Source organism: Castor canadensis, chromosome 6, assembly GCF_047511655.1.
Source record: "Castor canadensis chromosome 6, mCasCan1.hap1v2, whole genome shotgun sequence".
Taxonomy (NCBI): domain Eukaryota; kingdom Metazoa; phylum Chordata; class Mammalia; order Rodentia; family Castoridae; genus Castor; species Castor canadensis.
The window spans coordinates 65,174,383-65,198,594 of record NC_133391.1 but is presented as its reverse complement, the minus strand read 5'-3'; the positions used below and the strand labels follow the sequence as shown (position 1 = coordinate 65,198,594).

At 39.2% G+C, this 24,212-nt stretch overlaps 1 protein-coding gene across 2 annotated transcripts in view; it reads right to left on the bottom strand.

Annotated features, from left to right (window-relative positions):
- Window positions 1–22,548, bottom strand: part of Prrc1 (proline rich coiled-coil 1) — a 38,119-nt gene extending 15,571 nt beyond the window's left edge. Inside the window, exons 1-7 of one of the 2 annotated variants that reach the window (XM_074076614.1) lie at window positions 22,399–22,538; window positions 18,956–19,025; window positions 17,753–17,872; window positions 16,728–17,117; window positions 8,205–8,365; window positions 5,560–5,662; window positions 1,403–1,566 (exon numbers count right to left, since the gene is read on the bottom strand). In XM_074076614.1, coding sequence (XP_073932715.1) covers window positions 1,403–1,566; window positions 5,560–5,662; window positions 8,205–8,365; window positions 16,728–17,117; window positions 17,753–17,852 — 918 coding nt within the window. In that variant the 5' untranslated portion in view covers window positions 17,853–17,872; window positions 18,956–19,025; window positions 22,399–22,538. Of the gene's footprint in view, window positions 1–1,402; window positions 1,567–5,559; window positions 5,663–8,204; window positions 8,366–16,727; window positions 17,118–17,752; window positions 17,873–18,955; window positions 19,026–22,398 lie in introns of both variants that reach the window. The other variant, XM_074076613.1, reaches the window with a different exon arrangement.
- Window positions 22,549–24,212: the final 1,664 nt, after the last annotated feature.

The following is a 24,212-nucleotide window of genomic DNA, read 5'->3' as shown; positions in this document are numbered from 1 at the left end:
GAGAAAAGTTAGGGATGCCTCTAAGATTTCTCGCCTGAAAGTGGAAGGATAGGGCTGACATCAGGGCAGCTGGAGAGGGGAAGGAACAAGCCTAGAGGAAAGAAAAGCAGCTTAGTCTACACATACTAAGTTTAATTATATATGGTAACTTTTAAGTAAGTCAAGAGTTTAAAGAAAGCTTTCAGTGAAAATGTAAAAATGGAACTGTCAGTGTCAGTGCATCTGTGATGTTTAAAGCTGAGGATGGCAGACTGCCAGAGGAGTGACTAGAAAAGGGGACAAAGGTGGGGGGGAGGAGAACAGGAACCAGCATGTGAGGAACAGAAGCTGCGAAAATCAAGTGAACATAGGAAATAGCCAAGCCAAGGGTGGGTACCCAGGAAGTCAAGTTAAAACAAACAAACAAACAAACAAAAAAAACAACATTGAAAAGAATGAGTGATCAACTGTCTGGAAAGCCAATGATATGTCAAATAAGATGGAGAATCATGGTGACCATAATGCACTCTCAGTGAGTAGTGGAGGTGAAAGTCTGATTGGGGTGGGCAATTGCAAACAATTAAAGAGAAAAATGCTGGCAACTCCTGAGGGACTTTTCCTAAAAAAGAAGCAAAATAAGGTAATAGGTGATAGCAGAAGTAAGGTAAAAGAATTTCTTGGGTTTCCGTTGGCTTTTTTTTTCTCATTAACTTTTTTATTAATTTATTTAAGGTTGTGCCTTTTCTAGGAGTGCTCAACCCATTTCTTTTTTCTTTTATTTTACCATTTTTACATTTACTTACATGTGTATATACTGTTTGGGCCACCTCCCCTCTAATCCCACCTCCGCTTCCAGCCAGACCCTATTCCACTCTCCTCTCTAATTTTGTTGAAGAGAAAACACAGGAGGATAATCAGAAAGACACAGCTTTTTTTTAAGGTAAGAAACATGTTTGTATGCCACCTACGGTTCATTTTTCTGGCACAATTGTGTGCTGGTTAACAATTCAGTAGAAAGCACAAAAATTTATGAAAGACAGGACAGAATTCCTGGAACCTTAACATGTTCAGTATTATTAACAGTGATAATAAAAAAACCTAAGGCATTCAAAGGATATTATAATTTTAGTAATTGATTTGAATGTTAAAACTTGGTTAGGATCTCTTTTAGTATTAACTATTCTCTTTTTGTGTTCTGAGCACACTTTCTTCCCTCCCCAATAATCAAAACCTATCTTAGGCGTCTTTAAATTAAAAATTAAAAATTCACTATGTATGGAGTTGTCTAACTGAAAAGCAAGCTGATCACTATTTCAGTGTATTAAAACACATTAACTCCATAGAGACCACAGAATCATTATCACAGTTCTGAAAAATTTAACTGCCAGATTCCATATACTGAAAAAGAGAGTGCTTTACTCACTTTTAATCCAGCTGCATAGCCCACTGGTTGAGGAGCAATATTGGACTGTCCTGCTTCCCCTATAACCACAGCTAAGCCAAAGACTTCCTGAAAGGCATCTCGAACAGCAGCTACTTTGACTTCTTTATTTGAGGTCACTACAATATCCAGCTCACCTCCAGATTCTACAAGGACCAAAAGAAAATTTCAAATCCAAATTTAAATAGTAAAATTCTTATCACTACTGCCATACTATGTGTTAACATTTTATTTATATAAATATTATCAACTTCATAAAACAATACAAGATATTAATCATTATTTTTATATGGCTGAGGAAATAGGCTGACATAGTTTTGCCCAAGGCAACAGCTATCTTTCTCTTTTTTTTGGAGGTACTGGGGTTTGAACTCAGGGCCTCACACTTGCTAGGCAAGAGCTCTACCACCTGAGCCACTCCCCCCGCAAGGCAACAGCTCTTTAGTACTAACGTCAGGACTCCAATGTCAGTCCATCAGACTCTGAAGTCTTTTTTTGCCACACGATCTGATACGACCCAACACATTTTCACTCTCTAACCTAAGAGCATGTGATTCCAACATGTGCTCAGCTCCAACCTACCAACTTTTTCTCAGTTTTGGAACTGGGCGTTTAATCCATCATCTGAAGGAGTCTCAATTGCAGAAGATGGTACATACCTTCTAAAGGTTCTGACTATCATATCTGCCATAACCAGAGCACACGTTTTTCAGTATTCTATGAATGTTCCAGAATGTTTTAGCTCTAGGTGAAAAATAGTATTCTGTGGTCAAACAATTGCGAGAGATGCTACACACCATATTCCATCCTTAGAAATTCAGAGTGCACCTTAACATATCAAAGATTTGATTTTAACCCAGGTCTTTCCATATGTAATCTGTCCACTGAATACTTTTTCAGCATCTAATAATGGCTGCTAAAAGTGTTCCATAGATTTCAATTTGGGACAGATATGAATATAAGAACAGCTTATTTTTCTACTATACTACTCTATTAATTTAGCTAAGTTTCATCTTAGCTTAAACTTTGCATGGACACATTTATTGCACTTTAAAGATTATAAGTAAAAAGCTTTCTTGCTGTTGGTTAATAAAGACACAAACTCATTAAATGCCAAGTTCTAACACCACGTGGATGCCAGGTTCCAGCCCTTCAGCTATAAAGCAATCACAGAAATCAGACATCTGGCTTATGAAGTATAGTCACACATCTGGGATACTCAACAGAAAATGAAAATGAAGACTCTTGCTGATGACAAATAATCCATCAAAGAGTTGAACCAAAGTTATATATTGAACAAGAATTACCACCAGGAAATATACCTTTTAGATAGAAAATAATTTAAATGTGGGTCATCAATCTTTATTATACATCCTCATCATTAAAAAAAGAGCATACAGCACATTGATCTGTAAATATATGTACTACTGTTTTAGTATCTGAAAGGTAAAATAACATAAAATATGAAATTTTAAGTTTAACAGTATACTACATTTTACTTATTCATCAGTTCAAACATTTTTAACTTTTTATTTTTAAAATTTGTACACTATTGTTTCTAAGCCAAACAATTTGACAAAATTATTTTCGTTTTAAAAATATAAACCTAACATTTTATGACATAGACTGAGTATCCATCATCCAAAATGCTTGAAACTAGAAATGTTTAGGAGTTTAGATTTTGGAATATCTGCTTATACATAATGAGATGTGTTAGGGGTGGGACCCAAGTCAAAACACAAAATTCACTTCTGTACACACAGCCTGGAGGTAATTTCATAGAACATATTTAGTGCACCTGTGTTTTCACTGTGACCAGTCACATATGGTCAGGTGTGGAATTTCCCACATGTTGCATCATTTCAGTGCTCAAAAATTTTCAAAGTTTAAAGCATTCTGGATTTCACACTTTAGGATCGGCAATGTTCAGCCTGTATAGTGAACTCAAAGACCCGGTTGTAAGCACAGCATTTTCTGATATCTGCCATTAATGGCTCTCTCCAAAAAACAGAGTTCTCATGCAGCTGCTTATAATGTAAAATACTGAGCCCCAGATATAAGGCTTTTTTCCCTAACTATCTTAGGGAACATGTGAAGGTATTTTCCTTTCATTTGTTTTTACATGGATCCCTTTGTCCTGTTTAACACAAAGAGTATGTTTAACAGTCACACCCTTGCTGGGAATTTCAGCAGGTATCAGAGCCTGCAAAGGATAAGTCACAGCGGGGAAGAGGAAGACTGTGTGCTTTCTCAGTTTTAAATTCCATGTGGGACATATCTTGATCATAAGCTAAGAACTGTTCCTTTAAGCTACAGCTCAAAAAGGCTTTTCAGTTTGTCATGGCGGTTCTGCCTTTAATGATAATGGAGAACGAACTAAAGAACAAAGAAAACTTCATGTGAATGCAGTTAAAATCCATTTCCCATAGTTCTTATGACTCCTTGATATATCTGAAATTATTATATCAAGTGATTTCTGGAATATTTCTATAAAAATGCCATTTGTTTTCCTGAGTTTTATTAGATCAGATTAGTGTGGCTTTTGTTGTGTGGCATTAACTGTTTCATAATTATATTACTTTTTAAAGGTTAACAGTAGGATTATGTGTTATCATAAGTTATGATATGTGCTAACAGAACCTACATTCTTGTATCTTTATCACCTCCTTAAGTTTCTGCCTTTTACTTTTTTCTCGTTTCTTTTTTTTTTTTTTTTTTGAGATAAAGTCTCTCTAGATAGCCTGAGCAGCCCTCAAATTGCTGCTCCTCCTGCCTCTTCCTCCCAATTAGCTGGGATTACAGGCACATACCACCATGCCCAGCTATGCCTTTTTCTTGATGTTATGGAAACTACTGGCTTGAAAAACTGTCTTGTTCAAGAGTCCAGGCTTTATCATTTACTACCTTCATAACCATGAGGAAGACACTGCCTTTTTCTTTGTAAAAAATGCCTGCTATATTATAGGGCTTGCTCTAAGGCATGAATTAGCTGCTTTCACAGTGTGACATACTACAGCCATTAAAATAGCAATAACTCTAAAAATATTAATTTCTTTCCTTCATTCAAAATAAGTACTTAAGAATACATATGATGCATTACATATGGCAAACTGGATTATTATGACTACAAGATATCAAACATATAAAGTAAGAATCAAATTTCTGAATCTTTTGGACAGTCGCAAACATGAACAATTTAGCTGATTCAATTCTTAATCCAATTTTCTACTTCAAGGAAAACAAAATGGTTGAATCTAAAAAAATTCAACATGGGCTCAATCTAGCTCTACCTAGCAGTGTAACCTAAGATAGTAATTTACACCTCTTTTGAACCTAGGTTCTGATCCAAAACTTGAGGAAAATACCTATCTTGCTGAGCTCTGTGGCCTTAGGGCCTGACAGAACAATCACTCCACAAATGGTATTTAGTCACTAATCCGTCTTGTCCACAGACATGTGCTAGACAGCAAACTAGCAACTAGGTGAGATTCATGAAAACTTCTGGCTTCTTACTGCCTCTAACAGTCTGTTCAGGTACCTACCACCAAGCTTTAGCTTGCAAATGACTTCCTATAGGATTTCTGGTCACTGACCTAGGTAAGCACTGACACTTTTTCATATTGGATTTGCACATAAAATTAAACAGCACACAATATTTATATGTCAACTTTCTGGAGGATTCTCGGTAACGGGCTCAAAAGTGGTTGAAACAGTTTTTCCAATCAACCTAATAATCAGATACTATTAGTAACTATATTCATATTCTCTAAAATATTATTTCTGAGTTAAGCATAAATGCATTTAACTAAAATTGGTAACTGCAAAAATGCCCAAACCAAGTACAAAGTATCACTTTAAATGTCAACAGTGCATGAAGTAAAAAATTCATGCTAAGCTTACAATTAAAATCCGTAATGAGACTAATAATTCACACTGTTTTTACTCCTCCAAAGGTCATTTTGTGGAGTTCTCAAAACTTACTTCATGGTAATTAACAAAAAGATAAATTAATAATGCCAAAAACAAAGACTGACAGTCAATGCAAGATCACAAGAGGATTCCATGACCAGAGGAAGTGGCTGACACTGACGCCTACTTCAAACTCATCCAGCAGATACTGGTCTAGCTTATGTACATACTGATGTATGGAGCCATGCCAGGGTCCAGCGTTGTAATCATGCTTTCTACCGAATGCTTTGTCTTATCAAGCACAGATTTCACCATAGGATTCCCAGCCACACCCTGCATAAAACAAATTAATATATAAATGCATATGCTAAGCAAAGAACACCATGATCTTCAGCACTGTGAAGAAACGTTTTTTTAAAGTTTCCAATATATCGCAGACCAATACTTCTGAAAAATGTAAGAAAGACGAGGTCAGGGCAGTATCACATTGCTAAATGGTCCTCTCAATTTCTCTTCCCTTCACAGCACAGGCCCACAGAGCAGCAGCAGTGGCAGACCACACTTTGAGCAGCACTGGTCTGGAAAGGATGATACTCTGTGTATATGATATTAATGTGTGTGCCATTTATAAGTATATTTTTATATATTCCACTTTTATTTATTTACTAATCTAAAACTTTAAGTGAACTGTTTCCCTCAGAACTACAAGCAGATATCTGTCAGGCCATACTTTGCTCCCTAAAAGATAAAAAAAAAAACAGTAACAAATACTTTTCATCCTTAGCCTTCATAACAGGTCTCCATTACCTCAACATCTAACATTTTGCTATGTTCTACTAAAGTTTCCTCTTTCTTATCTGATTCACTCCCAAACTCTCCCTTCCCAGCCCGACCTCCTCTGGATTCTTAGAATAACACTATTAGAGAGAGGAACCAGCTTGACAGCTCCTTCTTGCACCACACTTCTCCCACAGCAAAAAGGACCAAGGGAGGAGTGCCTTGCACAATGGTCCCCAAGCCCATGGTTTCCCGTGTACCAACCTCCCATAAACCAAGGGGATAAAAGGTGGCGAAATGAGTTGTGACTGAAATTAAAGACTGTCAGCCAGCCTGCCTCAGCTGAAAATCACGTGTTACTTCTACTGCAAGCACTGGAGAGTCTACCTGGGTATTATAAGTGCTACAACACGTGTGCTCTTAGTCTCTACATAAAGAACATTTTTAAAAGTACAAGGACATGAAAGAGCAAGCTTAGAAAAAATGTCATAGGCCTGAAACATGCAGCTCAAATAATGTAAAACAGTTAACCACTTAACAATTCAAAATGTTTAATATTTGCAATGAAATTGCAAATAAACCCTCAGCAGAATATTGGGAAGAACTTAGCAGAATGATCTCACAATTCACTGAGGCATGACCTCACCTTCTGTCTTATTACCCCATGCCCACCTCAGCAGAGTAGGCCCTTGGCACACATCAGTATAATAAATGGCCTGGACTTAAAACAATTAGCAGTATGCTACCATTGCAAAGACAGGCAGAGAGCAGAGGACAGAACACACGAGACCATAGCCCAATGGCGACAGTAAATAAGATACAGGAGGCACATCAGGTCACTGAGGACATGACACTGAGACAGTCCATTAAGTAGTTGGAAAATAATTAAGTTTGGTTTCTACCTTATATAATATAGTGAAGTATATCAGCTACATTAAACTGTAAAAAGTAAAATGATAAAAGAACTAGAGGATGATATGCAAAGAAACTGCTGAAAATTTTTGACAAAATTTTTGTCAAAAAATCATAATAAAATTAAAATGTAAATTAAAGTGCTGAAGATGCATACGGTGAAACACTCTTACTATATTAACAGCTCCTACAAATTCATTACAAGAAGAAAATCATCCCAATTTAAAACTGGACAAGGAACATGAATAGAGAATTCACAGAAGAAAAATATAAATGGCTGAAAAATCTGGTGAAAATAATCTTCAAATTCAGGAGCACATTAAAATTAGGTTTTAAAAATGTTTTATCTATCAGACCAGAAAGTACTCTATCTCAAATCAGAAAATATTGCACTTCAAATAGCTAATGTTGTCATGAAAAATGTGATTACAGTATAGTTTAGTATTACTTTACTAAAAAGCAGTAGGCATCAATAATTTAAAAATGTTCACTTATGCTTATCAGAAATTAATCCTGGTGAACCAGAGATGCCTATAAAGACTTACATACAAGAGTACGCATCACGGTTTTACACAACATGGTGCATGGTTAATGACGATATTACTGAAAATTGCTGAGAACAGATCTCAAGTTTTCTCACCACAAAGAAATGTAAGTAGGTGAGGTTATGCATATGTTAATTAGCTCAATTTAGTCATTCCACACTGTGTACATATTTTAAGCCATGGTGCACACAATAAATCTATACAATTTTTTCTTCTTGATTAAAATAAAGCTTTAAAAATTACTATTAGAAAATAAGCAAAACTTATAGTTAGAAGAATGCCAACAGCAGATTAGTAAAATAAAGCACGGGTAATACATGCAACAATATCTGTGGTGAAGTAGCCATTAAAAATGCATTTCTAAGGAGTATTACGTGGCTGGGAAGATGTTTGTGAGATCTGCTGGGTAATGAACAAAATAACAACACTCACACGACCATTCCAGCTTGGCTTCTACCAGAAGAACAGGTACAGCTGCATGGCTACACAGATAGAATGAGAGCAACTGCATAAAACTCGTAATAAAACTAAAAAGGATTATTCTTTCCCCATGCCATTATGTATTTTCAAAATTATCTCCAGTGAAAACCTACCAACTTTATAATTAGAAAATTAAATATTTAAAAGTAAATATCCCTTACCTTAATAAAACCCCAGATCCCACCAGCAGACTCGTCATCCTGGCTTCTGTGAATTCTGGGATCTTCTTGTTCCTCTGGGAAAGTAATGGCTGATGTGGTTCCAGCTCCCTGTGCCAGAGGAGTCAGGCTGGCTTGCTGAGTAATAGGAGGTGGCAAAATACCTAGTCAATGGCAAAAATTTTAATATGTATAATTTATTCCACAAGCTTTCCTATTTTAAAAAGACACAGCATAAGAGAATGGCTAAAACAACTTTCAATACACACAAGCATTTCAAAATAGAGTTATGAACTCAGGGAATCACTCAAACCCTTAAAATTACAAATTAAACAGAATTCATGTTTTCCCTGTGCAGCACCTGGATGTGTTCTAATCTTCTTAATCCATAAAACTAACTGAGCACCCAAGCAAACAAGACTCACCACATATACTCCACATAAACTCCCATCTACAAAGATCAGGTATAATACTTATACTCAGCAAAAACTTTATTTGTAAAGTAGATAAGCAAAGTTGGACAATAAAACATCTCAACAAAGTTCCTTCTTTTCCCTAAGATGAGAAAAACAGGCAGAAGATCAAAAGCAGTTTTGATAACTGATTTCCAAAACCCACAACAGAGAAGGTAGAAGAAGAAAAAAAAAAAAGACACGGCTAGCCTAAGAAAGGAAGTAAATCAGTGCCACCCAACTTTGGCACACATAGGCTTTTATCTGGCCTTGGATTTTCACCTGGCTAAATAAAAACTCTGCCCTGGACAGGTCAGTGCCCATCATTTTTAAAGTAAAGCTATAAAACTCTCAGACTTCAATGTGATGTTTCTCTGAAAGTGCACAAATATTAGGACAGATTCTGGAATGTTTTCTGACATCTAACATAAAAAACTGACAAGTGTATCAGCTTTATTTTTAATAATTTAAATGGCAAGAATGAGAACAGGAAAATGGAAACTGAAGAAATTAGTTAAGAACAGAACATTAATGCAGGGAAACTAGACCCCACATGCTACTAAGAAAGTAGGATGGCATGATGCTTTAGAAAACTACCTGGCAGAGGATTCCAAGATGGCAGCTAGAGGGAGGAAAAAGAAAGCATGCCTCCTAAAGTAAAATCTTGGAGAGACGCTGGAGATACACCTTGCAGGAAAAAACACCAAGAAGAGGCAAAACTTTGACTCCTCCACACCTTCAGCCTGCGCACAGCATCCCCACTTCATGTTAAATGAAGAAACCAGGAGAGCCCCCGGGCCACCGCCAGACACCTGCACCCAGACGGCTTGGGAAGACGCGGACCACAAGGTAAGCTAAGTGGTACACGGTACTCCCACAGACAACCCTGGGCCAGATCAGCATAGCCCCCTGGACAGACAAACTCCCACCCAGGGAAAAAAGAGAATCTGAATAATAAGCAGTAACAATAGAAAAGACACATAGCAAAGAGGGTGGGACACCCTGAGTGCCGAAGAGGGGGGAGGGGGAATCCCTCACAACAAGCAGGAGCAGGAAAGCTTGTAAAAGTGGCAGTGGGAGGAAAACTCCACAGGAGAGGGAGGAAGGCCCACTTCCCATGTGAACTGTAAATAAACACACAGGCCTGAGAAAGCGGGTGCAGTGTCACCCCCCCACAGTATGCTTGGAAAGGGGAAAGCTTGTAGCAGTGGCTCACGCACAGGAGAACTCTAAGTAAAAAAAGCCTGAGAGGCCAGGTGAGTGTTAAGTTCACTCCTGAGATCTGCATAAATAAAGCCTCCAGCAAAAACAGGCTGACAGCAGCGGGCAATAGACAATCACAGAACTGTCTCCAGACTCTATTTTTTTCTCCCTTCCTCTGATGAGACAACAACCGAACTACACCTGCATGCTGAAAAACTTACTGAAACTGTATTGCATTTGAACCTGGGACACTTTGTGGTGTTTTTTTTGTTTTGTGTTGTTTTGTTTTTAGTTTTTTTGCCCTTTGATGAGACAACAGAATTACTTCTGAGACACCATCTCCAGGATTGGAGGCTGAGGGACTAACACCAAAATTGTTACGACTGAACCTTTATTGCATTTGAACTTAGAGATCTTATTTTCATTTTTTTTTTTTTCAATCCTCTCTCTGTCTCTCTAATGCCTGTTCAGCTTACTGTTGCTTAGTACACTATCTCTCCCTGTTTATATCTTTGAAACTTTTTTTGTTTCCTTGTTTTGTTTTTTTCTACTAGTTTCCTTATTTGTTTTTCCCTTTTTCTTTAATTTCTTTCCTTTCCATCTCCTCTAACGCTTCCATTCTAAATATCACCATTGTTATTACAAACTAGAAAATACTTAATTGCACACAGTACAGGGACAATAACAACACCAAGGGCAATGACAGGAAGACAGAAAAAACAGGGAAACCAGTTTCCACACAACTAAAAATTAGTACAGGAAGCAGAGGGAAATGAAGAAAACAAATACTCAGATCCAGACTCCAACAAAATGAAGATAAACTATGCCAAAGAACACAATGAAGCCCACAAGAACAATCTAAAAGAAGAAATACTACAGGTAATCAATGAGAATTTTATAGAGATGATACTGGATATGGTCAACCAAAATGTACAGGAGACACTCAAGAAATTCCAAGGCAACAAAAACAGAGAATTTGAAAAAGCACAGGAAGAAATAGAAGAAACTATAGAAGCACTGTATAAACACCAAAGTGAACCAAAGAACACAATTAATAAAGAGATAAATGAACTCAGGACAAAAATAAACAACATTAAAGAAGAAATGACTCACGATATGGAAACCCTCAGAAAAAAGAACAAAGCAGAACTGCAAAACAAAACGGAAGGCCAATCCAGAAGAATACAACAAACAGAAGACAGAATCTCAGAACTCGAAGATGAAATGGTAATTAAAGGAAAAACTGAAGAACTATTAGTTAAACAACTCAAGACCTGTGAAAAGAAAATGCAAGAACTCACCGACTCCATCAAAAGACCAAACCTGAGAATCATGGGCATTAAAGAAGGAGAAGAGGTGCAAGCGAAGAAAATGTGTAATATATTCAACAAAATAATAACAGAAAATTTCCCAAATCTAGAGAAATCTTTTCCCATAGAGATGCAAGAGGCCTCCAGAACACCAAACAGACCAGATCAAAATAGAACTACTCCACGACCAATCATCATTAAAACAAGTTCAGAAACTAGGGAAAGAATATTGAAGGCATAAGAGAGAAAAAACAAATAACATACAAAGGTAAACCCATAAAATCACAGCAGACTTCTCAACAGAAACATTAAAAGCAAGAAGAGCGTGGGGTGAGATCTTCTGGTCACTGAATGAAAATAACTTCAACCCCAGGATACTCTACCCAGCAAAACTATCATTCAACATAGATGGAGCAATAAAAGTCTTCCATGATAAGCAGAAACTAAAACAATATGTGACCCACAAAGCCACCACTATAAAAGATTCTCCAAGGGATTTGGTACACAGAAAGTGAAACCCAACATAACCATTAAAGGGCAGGCAGCACCAAACTACAGGAAAAGAAAAAGCAAGAAAATAGAGTGTAACCTCAACTTAGGTACACACAATCAAACCTTCAAACAACTAAGACAACTAAATGACTGGAATTACCACATACTGATCACTACTAACACTTAATGTTAATGGACTTAATTTCCCCATCAAAAGGCACCGTTTGACGAAATGGATTAAAAAGGAAGATCCAACAATTTGTTGCTTACCAGAGACCCATCTCACGGACAGAAATAACATAGGCTTAGGATGAAAAGCTCCAAGCCAATGGTCCACGAAAACAGGCAAGAATAGCAATACTTATATCTGACAAAGTAGACTTCAAACCTACATTGATCAAACGACATAAAGAAGGACATTCCATACTAATAAAAGGGGAAATAGGCCAAAAGGAAATAACAATTATCAACCTGCATGCACCCAATGTCAATGCACCCAATTTCATCAAACATACCCCAAAAGCCCTAAAAGCATATAGTAACTCCAACACAGTGCTTGTGGGAGACTTTAACACCCCACTATCATCAATAGATAGGTCATCCAATCAAAAATTCAATAAAGAAAACCTAGATCTAAAATATACAACAGATCAAATGGACCTACTTGATGTCTACAGAACATTTCATCCAACTTCTACACAATATACGTTCTTCTCAGTAGCCCAAGGAACCTTCTCCAAAATAGATCTTATCCTAGGGCACAAAGCAAGTCTCAGCAAATATGAGAAAACAGAAATTATACCATGCATACTATCTGATCACAATGCAGTAAGAGTAGAACTCAACAACAAAAGTAAAGACAAAAAACATGCAAACAGCTGGAAACTGAGTAACTTATTGCTTAATGAACAATGGGTCATCGGTGAAATAAAAGAGGAAATTAAAAGGTTCCTGGAAGTCAATGAAAATGAAAACACAACCTACTGGAACCTATGGGACACAGCTAAGGCAGTCCTGAGAGGAAAGTTTATAGCCATGAGTGCCTATATTAAAAAGATTGAAAGATCCCAAATCTATGACCTAATGATACATCTCAAACTCCTAGAAAAACAAGAACAAGCAAATCCCAACACAAATAGAAGGAGAGAAACAATAAAAATATGAGCTGAAATCAATGAAATAGAAAACAAAAAAAAAAATACAATGAATTAATGAAACACAAAGTTAGTTCTTTGAACAAATAAACAAGATCGACAGAACCCTGGCAAACCTGACTAAAATGAGGAGAGAAAAAACCCAAATTAGTAGAATCAGGAAAGCAAAAGGGGAGATAACAACAAACACCATGGAAGTCCAGGAAATCATCAGAGACTACTTTGAGAACCTATATTCAAATAAATTCGAAAATCTTAAAGAAATGGACAGATTTCTAGGTACATATGATCATCCAAAAGTGAGCCAAGAGGATATTAATCACCTGAATAGACCTATAACACAAAATGAAATTGAAGCAGCAATCAAGAGTCTCCCCAAAAAGAAAAGTCCAGGACCTGATGGATTCTCTGCTAAATTCTATCAGACCTTTAAAAAAGAACTGACACCAACCCTCCTTATACTGTTCCACAAATAGAAAGGGAAGGAAAACTGTCTAACACATTTTATGAAGCCAGTATTACACTTATCCCAAAACCAGGCAAAGACACCTCCAATAAGGAGAACTGTAGGCCAATCTCCTTAATGAACATTGATGCAAAAATCCTCAACAAAGTAATGGCAAACCAAATTTAACAACACATCAAAAAGATCATTCACCACAACCAAGTAGGCTTCATCCCAGGGATGCAGGGGTGGTTCAACATACAAAAATCAATAAACGTAACAACCACATTAACAGAAGCAAAGACAAAAACCACTTGATCATCTCAATAGATGCAGAAAAAGCCTTTGATAAGATCCAACACCATTTCATGATAAAAGCTCTAAGAAAACTAGGAATAGAAGGAAAGTACCTCAACATTATAAAAGCTATATATGACAAACCTACAGCCAGCATTATACTTAATGGAGAAAAACTGAAACCATTCCCTCTAAAATCAGGAACCAGACAAGGATGCCCACTATCTCCAGTCCTATTCAATATAGTACTGGAATTCCTAGTCAGAGCAATTAGGCAAGAAGAATAAAAGGAATACAAATAGGTAAAGAAATTGTCAAAATATCCCTATTTGCAGATGACATGATCCTATACCTTAAAGACCCAAAAAAGTCTACTCAGAAGCTTCTAAACATCATCAATAGCTATAGCAAGGTAGCAGGATATAAAATCAACATAGAAAAATCACTAGCATTTATATATACTAATAATGAACAAACTGAAAAAGAATTCATGAAAACAATTCCATTTACAATAGCCTCAAAAAAAATATCAAATACCTAGGTGTAAACCTAACAAAGGATGTGAACGACCTCTACAAGGAAAACTATAAACTTCTGAAGAAAGAGGCTGAGGAAAGATTTCCCATAGAAAGTGGAAGAGATTTCCCATGCTCATGGATTGGTAGAATCAACATAGTAAAATTGTCTATACTCCCAAAAGTAATCTACATGTTTAATGCAATTCCCATCAAAATCCCAATGACATTCATCAAAGAGATTGAAAAATCTACCGTTAAATTTATATGGAAACACAAGAGGCCACAAATAGCCAAGGCAATACTCAGTCAAAAGAACAATGCAGGAGGTATCACAATACCTGACTTCAAACTGTATTACAAAGCAATAACAATAAAAACAGCATGGTACTGGCACAAAAACAGACATGAAGACCAGTGGAACAGAATAGAGGACCCAGATATGAAGCCACACAACAATAACCAACTTGCCTTTGACAAAGGTGCTAAAAATATGCAATGGAGAAAAGACAGCCTCTTCAACAAAAACTGCTGGGAAAACTGGTTAGCAGTCTGCAAAAAACTGAAACTAGACCCATGTATAACACTTTATACCAATATTAACTCAAAATGGATCAACGATCTTAATATCAGACTCCAAACTCTAAAGTTGGTACAGGAAAGAGAAGGAAATACTCTGGAATTAATAGGTATAGGTATGAACTTTCTCAATGGAACCCCAGCTGTGCAGCAACTAAGAGATAGCATAGATAAATGGAACTTCATAAAACTAAAAAGCTTCTGTTCAACTAAAGAAACGGTCTCTAAACTGAAAAGAACACCCACAGAGTGGGAGAAAATATTTGCCAGCTACACATCAGACAAAGGACTAATAACCAGAATATATAGGGAACTTAAAAAACTAAATTCTCCCGTAATTAATGAACCAATAAAGAAATTGGCAAGTGAATTGAACAGAACTTTCTCAAAAGAAGAAATTCAAATGGCCAAAAAACACATGAAAAAATGCTCACCATCTCTAGCAATAAAGGAAATGCAAATTAAAACCACACTAAGATTCCACCTCACCCCTGTTAGAATAGCCATCATCAGCAACACCACCACCAACAGGTGTTGGCGAGGATGTGGGGAAAAAGGAACCCTCTTACACTGTTGGTGGGAATGTAAACTAGTACAACCACTCTGGAAAAAAATTTGGAGGCTACTTAAAAAGCTAAACATTGATCTACCATTTGATCCAGCAATACCACTCTTGGGGATATACCCAAAAGACTGTGACACAGGTTACTCCAGAGGCACCTGCACACCCATGTTTATTGTGGCACTATTCACAATAGCCAAGTTATGGAAACAGCCAAGATGCCCCCCTACTGATGAATGGATCAAGAAAATGAGGTATCTATACACAATGGAATTTTATGCAGCTATGAAGAACAAAATGTTATCATTTGCTAGTAAATGGATGGAATTGGAGAACATCATTCTGAGTGAGGGTAGCCTGGCCCAAAAGACCAAAAATCGTATGTTCTCCCTCATATGTGGACATTAGATCAAGGGCAAACACAACAAGGGGATTGAACTTTGATCACAAGATAAAAGCGAGAGCACACAAGAGAGGGGTGAGGATAGGTAAGACACCTAAAAAACTAGATAGCATTTCTTGCCCTCAACGCAGAGAAACTATAGCAGATACTTTAATACAACTGTGGCCAATAGGAGAAGGGGACGAGGAACTAGAGAAAAGGTTAGATCAGAAAGAATTAACCTAGAAGGTAACACACATGCACAGGAAATCAGTGTGAGTCAACTCCCTGTATAGCTATCCTTATCTCAACTAGCAAAAACCCTTGTTCCTTCCTATTAATGCTATACTCTCTCTTCAACAAAATTAGAGATAAGGGCAAAATAGTTTCTGCTAGGTAGTGAGGGGGTGGAGGGGGCGGAAGGGGGGGGAAGCAGGGAGAAATGACCCAAACATTGTATGCAAATATGAATAAAAAAAGAAAAAAGAAAAGAAAACAATTTGGCAGTTTTTCAAAGGGTAAAACACAGAGCTGCTGTGTAAGTCACCAACTCCATGGACAGGTATATATCCAAAAGAAATGAAAACATCCACACAAAAACTTTCATATGAAAATTCATAGTATTATCCAAATAGGCAGAAGGTGGAGACGATCTAACATCAACTGGTGAGCTGAATAAGCAAAATGTGATATAATAACAGACCGGAATATTATTTGGCCATGAAAAGGTATGTACTGACACAAGCCACACTGATAAACCTTGAAAATATTTGAAGCAAAATTGATACCAGTCACAAAAGACCATGTATTATGATTCTATGAAATGCTTAAAATAAATCTGTAAAGACAGAAGGAAAATTAACTGGTTTCCTTGGGCTGTGAGGATTGTACAGAAAGTGGGGAGTGATTACTAATAGATATAGGGTTTCTTTCCGAGGTGATGAAAGGTTACAAAACTGATTAGAGCAATGGATGCACAACTGTGTCAATAAACTAAAACTACTGAACTGTACACTTTAAGCTGGTGAGTTGTATCTTACGTGAATTATGGCTCAATAAAGCTGTAAATTTAAAAAGTAATAGTAAAACATTAACTACAACCATGTATTTCACTGCATGAATAAGACAGAATTACCTGTCACTGGAGGTGCAGAAAATGAAGGCATCAGAGGTGTCTGGGGAGCTCTTCCTGCATGTCCCCTTGTAATGTCATAAGTTGTGCCCACAGAAAATCCTGATATCGGAGGGCCCAAAGAGGGTGGAGAGGAAAGAGGGCCTGGGGCAGAAGTCGAAGGCGTGAAATGGGATAAAGGAGGAGCACTGAAGGTAGTGGCAGCTGGCTGGGAGGCAGGTGGAGGTAGAGAAGTCCCAAGAGGTGGGCCAGGAGGAGCTGGGGACTGGGGCATGAAAGGTAGTGGGGCTGAAGGCTGCACAGGAGGCAGGGCTGGCTGAGGGGCAGGATGCACGTGAGGCAGCAAGGACTCCACAGTGGACACGCTTGGAGACGAGAACGAACTGGCTGCAGCTAGAAAAAAGTGAAGAGGACAAAAACACAAAATTAGAAGTGTCTTTCATTTAGTTTCCAAATCTCTGTCTTCTTGCATAATTTTTAATTTAACAGACCATATCCCAAGAAGTATTTTAAAATGTGTAATTCAAAATACACACCAAATGATTAAGCGCAAATGACTTTCAAGTGAAAGAAGCAGCAAGATGGCATTGAATTCATAAGTTAATCTTCCTTTTTTTGATTCCTTTGTTATGGTGTGTGTTTAAGAAAGCAAAAGCTATTTTTCATCCAAGGTTTGAGCATAAAAACCTATGCACTGAAAGCTTAAAAAGATTCATCACCACAAAGTCACAGGACATCTGATAAAGATAACACATGCTTTTAAGGATATTTTTGTCACTGTTAAGAAAGAAAACTTAGAGTCAATATGAATATAAACAATAAGTCTGTCTAAAGCAAAACATTGATGTTTTCTTACTTTCAAGAAGCAAGACTATTTCTTTGTATTCTTGAAATAAAAAAAATGCGATTTCCCTCCATCCTGACAAAGATTAGTAAAGTGTTAACGTAAGTATCCTTCCTTTAATTGTTTTGGAAAAGGTAGGTCTCTTCACTATCCTCACACACTCGGCGTCCAATGCCACATATACCTAAAGGAACTGGGGAGGACATGGCAGCAGTAGCCAGGCTCGTGGGATTCAGTGGAGGCGTCCCAGGTGGCGTTGTCTCTATTCCACTCTCTTCCATCATTTTTGTTCAATTATGGTGCACTGCAAAAATATAATCAGGTAATAAATTTTATATAGTCACCAATATTGTTTACATTTTTCACAGAGAACAATTAAAAGAGACAGATGTGTAGCTACGGAAGTGTCTCAAGTGGCAGAGGCCTTCCTTGAGTTCAAACCCTAGTACCACAGAGAGGAGAGAGACAGAGGAAAGAGAGAGGGAGAGAGAGAGTGTGCATGCTATCTTTACTATTTACAACGCAACTTATCTCTAGATGAAGGGCTTATCAAAATTCCTAAGAAAACAGCCTATGAGATAATGTGCAAATAGTTTGTAACATTTCCATGTACATACTTTACAATTAGGACATAATTTTATATTAACTATATAGTTAATCGATATATTTCAAGTCAGAAACAGCCAAGCTGACTTCTGCCACACGAAAGCCTGTGGCATTCAGTCACAACGACAGTTCAGTTTCTATTATATTTAAACTAAAAATACTTCATGCAACTTTGAAACCTCTCTTCTTCCCTCATAAAACATTCTATGTAGGCTACACCTGCTAACATATTTTTTTAAAAATCAAAATATGCTTGACTTGATAAACGCATGAATTTTCAGTTTCCCTAGTTCACATTTTAAAGCACACTGAGTAACTTCTAAATGATATGCCTCAAGTTTTAGAAAAGTTTACAGAAAGCATGTCCCTAGACAGCAGCCTAAGGAATAATGGATTACAAAACATGGGAACACTTCCTTAAAAATTACATATCTTAAACTTCAAACTCAATCTCTAAATATGCCAAATTTGTTTTTGATGTTTTTATGCATGTAACAAATATTCAGTGAAGGTGAACTGTTTGCATACACTATAATAGTGCCTCTGGAAATGCTACGGAAAGCAAAACAGTATAAAGGAGTCCAGTTCAAGAAGTCCAAGAAATGACCAATATATGATGACACCAACAAAATACACTAACTGCAATGCACTACTGTAGTCTGAATTATGTGGTGAAGGTAAGAACACAGCTCAGTTTGACAAGAGTATGATTCTGATTAGAGGTCAGGGAAGAGTTCCCCAAGTCACAGATAAACAGATCTGAAGGATAAACAGAACTTACATAGGTCAAGGGAAGGGGATATCAAAGGCAGCTTCCAAAAAAAAATGAACGCATAGCAGGTATAATTACCCTGTAAGGCAGATGGAACAAGTTACTTTCAAGAAAACCCACATGGCAAAGAACAGAAAAAGAAGGTATACTGGAGAGATAGGCAGGAGACAGGTCATGCATCATGCTGGACCTCATTAGCCAGGTTAGGAACTGGTTTTTTTTTTTTGGAGGTCCTGGGGTTTGAACTCAGGGCTTCACACTTGCTAAGCAAGTGCTCTACCACTGGAGTCACACCTCGAGCTCTTTTTGCTCCGGTTACTTTTGAGATAGAGTCTCACTTTTTGCCCTGGCCAGCCTGGACTATGATTCTGTTTATGCTTCTCATCTTAGCTGGAACTAAGGTGGACTTAGGTGCACACCAAGTCCAGCCTTTTCTGTTGAGACACAGGTTTTGTATGCTCTGTGCACAAGCTGGCCTGGAACAGCGATTCTCCTCACTCATAGCCAGTATGATAGGCGTGCACTCCACCCCCAGCTAGGAGCTGTTTTTTTTAAAAATAGAAAGTCACTGTAATGCATTCAAGTTGGTAGGAGCATATTTGACTTCTATGTTGTTCTAACTTTTTTTTTTTACATTTTAAATTCACAAGATGCAAAAATAGTAGAGTTCTTGAGTACCCCAAACCCAGTTTCTCTCTCATAATAGCAATTTATGGAACTATAGTACAATGATCAAACCCAGAAAATTGATATTAGTCCAATATCAACTAATCTACAGACTTTACATCTGCTCCTATATATACTTGTATGTGTGTGTCTGTGCATAGTTTTATGAAGTTTAATTGAATACATACTCATATCACCACCACTACAATTATGCAGAAGTGTTTCCTTGCTCCAAAGAAACCCCTCAGGCTACTCCTCTGTCTCATCCTCCCACCAACTATGACCTGTTCTCTCTCATTTTCTCATCCCATGAACATAGCATACATAGATCAAACAGCAAGTAACCTTTTAAGATTGGTCTTTTTTCACCCAGCATAATGCCTTTGAGATTCAGTCACGTTGGTGTACATACTGACAGTTGGTACTGAGCCAGTTTATCCCTGTACCTGCTCAAGGTCATTCAGGCTGATTCCAGTCACTAACAAAATTCACACAGACTGGGCCACTGGGCAGACAGCAGATGTAGAGAGACCATTCAGAGACACCAGGTGCTAACAACCTAGACTAATGCTTCTCATTACCTGGGGTGATTACGCCCCCCAGGGCTTCCTTGGCTAAGTCTATAGACACTTTTGGTTGTCATAGCCAGAGAGGTATTGCTAAGAATCCCTCAATGCATACTCCACTCACAAGAATTATCTCCCCAAACTTCAACAGTGCTAGGTTGAGAAACTCTGACCTAGGCTAACATGATGATGGAGGAAACAGAAGAGACAGATTTAAGAGCTGTTTTGGTGGTAAAACTCAGTGACTGCATACAAAGGCAGGGAGGGGAAGAGGCATGGCTTGCACAACTGCATAGACAGACAGGGGACATTGTAAGATGTCCTTTTGGGAGATCATAAAGTGTTTAGTCTTTGATGTACTAAGTTCAAGTTCCTGGAAACATCCAACCAGGGACAAGGACTTGGTCTGCATTTCAGAAAGACATAAATGTGAGTGTCATCAGTATAAGGTCCCTAAATGCATGTTCTGAGATGAGATTATCTAAGAAGGGCATACAAGAGAAAACAGAATGTGATTAAAACCAAACCTTGTTTTAGTCAGGTAACAGACTTTGCAGAGAATGAGATGAACAGAAAGATGTAGAAATTAGGAGACTGGTTGGTGTCCAGAAGCCAGTGTTTCAAGGTAGGAATGAACAATAGCATTAAATGTTGCAGAGAAGTCAAAATGATACTACCTGAAAGGTTCAACAAATCTGCTAAACTAGAGATGATCTGAGACCTGTTTCCAAGAACTGAGTGAGAAAAGAAGCTGGCTTGAATTGGACGGGGTTGTGACAGATGAGATGGATATGCACAACACCACGCTGGATGTAAATACAGGAAAGACCTATGACACTAATAGAAAACACTGGATGAATCTTTTCATTCCGAATCTGTACCCCAAAGACAGCCTGTGACATGCCCCTCTAGGAATTTTAACACTTCCCACCATTTTCACTATTGGTCACATATTCATTTTTTACTATTGGTCATTAAACATAACCTAATTTTCATAAGGGCTAGTGAACGACATATTTAAAGACAATCCTGATCTCTAATAGCAAATGCACTGGCAGAAGAACTTGTACAATGAATATAAACCCATGGAATAAATAATCAATTTCTTTCTATCTTTAAAAGCTTCACTATTTGAGAAATGGCTTAGTGACAACACTGGATACAGACATACTTTCTAAAAAATTCTTTTATGATAAACAACATCGAGGCCTCAGAATTAATAAAGCTTTTAGGGAACAAAAAGTAGTACTAACGTATCATATATGTATATCCATATATATATTTCTTTAATATATATATTAAAGAAAAAGTGATGGAAATAACTTGGAAAACTATTGGTCTCTGGCTAATGCTCTTCCAATTTGCTGGTACGTTGACTTTCCTCTTTTAAAAAAAGTGGATGGCTACTTCTAAGAAAAATGCAACGAACGGTGACTTGAACTTTAAAGCGTTGGGGCATTACTATTGTTGATGAACTGATGCACCCGGCTGACTGTACCACCAGACCGAGCGCCACAATACCGTGTGAGTTTCGTCTCTTTTCCATTCTCAGCCCTGATCCCAAAATAAACTTCCCAGATTTACACAGCGGCCGCACAGGACCGAAATGCCAAAAAATGTGTCGCGATCACAGAAATGTACACGTTGTCTCTGAAATTTCGACAGAAAGTCCCTTGGGCACAAATTATGCCAATCTAGGAAACAAGTTGTCCTGCAAATGTGACTGAACCAGAGCCCAAGGCCGAGCACAGAGTGGAGAGGCGTCGAAACCCTGCGGGGCGGCGGCGACAGGCTCGAGGGGACCGTCTCGGCCCAGGCGCGTCCCGGCCGGCGAGTGGCGGAAACCCCACTCCCGGAGACCCGGCCTCCGCTGTCCTGCCACGTCCCCAGGCCGGACAGGGCTGGGCTAAGGACGCGGCACTGGCCGCGCTCTCCCGCGCCCCCGCATGGGAAGAGGGGGCCGGGGGCTCGGACCTGGCCCTGGGCTAGAGGAGCAAAGTCCACGACCAGCCCCGGGCCGCGCGCCCCGCGCACCCCGCGGCGGGAGCTGCTCCCGGCGCCGCGTGCCCCGGCCTGCGCCCCGCACGGCGACTCCACCGCGGCGCAGAGGCTGGGGAGCGACCCTCCTTCCAGAGACGGCGCCCCTCGGCTCGGGTCCTGGCTCCCACGTCCCGCGCCGCCGCCCTCAGACACGCGGGACGCGGCCAGGTTGACGCTCACCTGGGGTCCCCGGCGAGTGCTTGCGTGGCAGCTGCAGAGGACGGGATAGGGAGGTCGGCGTGCAGGAAGTCCGCTCGGAGAGCACAGGAAAGATGCACCGGCAGCTCGCCTCCGCGCGTCCCCGCCTCCAAGATGGCCACCACGGCGCAAGTCCTGGTGGCTGCCACGTTGCCGCGCCCCGCCCCGCCCCACGCGCCGGACCCCGCCCTCGCCCCGCCCCGCGCGCCGGAGCCCCGCCCCCGCCGGTGCCGCTGGTGAAACCTGATCAGGTCCAAAGAGCCGCGGGTCGCCTGGGGCTCTGCTTGAACCCTTTGGGAGCTTCTCGGTAGGCCTGGCCTTTCCACTCCGCAGCCCCCACAAAGAGAACCGCACCTTGCTACCAGGCGCAGCTCACTTGTCCCGGGTCGCAGCCACCCACGAGGTGGAGATGAGTCAGCCACTGTCTAGTCCAGTCCCACCTCACGCAGGACCTCCCTCCAGATGCAGGGGACTTAGCCTGCGTGTTTTCAAAGCTTTCTAGAACAGCGGTTGCTTCAGGAGACAGGCACTGGGGACAGAGGAACGGGAGTGGGGGAAAGGTGGCATTTACTGTGTTGATTTATTTCTTTCTCTAAGTATATGCATTGCATATTTTTTCCTTTTTTTAATCAGGAAACCGAAGATATACATGCTGCATCTGAAGCAGTACGCGAAATGGTGTCCACTAATGTATATGAAATAAACCAATAATGGAGTGCAATGAAGGAAAACAGGGAATTTGAAATTCAAAGACCTGATTTGGGTCTGCACTGCCCACAGGCCAGTTGTGCAGTAGCCCTTGTGTAGATCATTAGTCTCCTTATTTCCACCTGAAAAAATGGAAAAAACTCAGACAGGTAACAGAGTCAAGTAAAATAAGGTACATGAAAGCATTTTTCAAACTGCTTGGTATTCTATATATGAAAACATTACAGCTTTTATTATAGTTCTCAAATTTCCTAATTGAAGAACCTGTTCATAGATTTAACATTAATGTATCTCTTGAGCATGACAGCTGTAAGCATTTAAAAATACCTCACTGAGGCCAGGCACAGTGGCTCACACCTGTTATTTCAGCTACTTGTTTATTTGCTTATTTTTGGAGGTACAGGGTTTGAACTCAGGGCCTCACACTTGTTAGGCAGGTGCTCTGCCACTTAGCCCTTTTTGGTTTAATTATTTTTCAGGAAGGGTCTCCAGATTTTTCCCTGGCCAGCCTGAACCACAGATCCTCCTACTTATGACTCTCGCTGTAGGTGAGATGACAGGCATCCGCCACCATACCTACATTTTGAGATGAGGTCTTGCTTTTTGCCTGGGCTAACTACTGATCAGGCTTTGCAACTACAATGGGTCGTTCCCTTTGGTGGCAACTCTTATGCTATCCACTGAGAATGTCTGTAGGTGGCCTTCCAGAAAGTGCTGTTTGGGTGGTGCTGAAAGTAGATACCATCTCCATCCTCTTTGGTCAACACCCTTAATAAAATAAGGTTATGTTGGTTTCTTCATTTGCTCAACAAACAATTATTAGTGGTTGCAATGTGCTGAGGATTGGTGTTGGAAATGCTGCAATGAAGAAGACAAATGAAGTCTTGATGTTTAGGTAGCTTTCTTCTTAGTAGGAGAGAGGCTATGAGCCAGAAAATAAACAAGCAAAGATAACAGGATGATGTGATACACACAGTAATTGAAGTCAGCCACTTCAGACAGGATGAATGGGCAAGGCTTCTCGGAAGAGGTGAGATTTGACCAGAGACCTGTCATGAAGCGGACTGTGGTTATCTGGACAGAAGGAA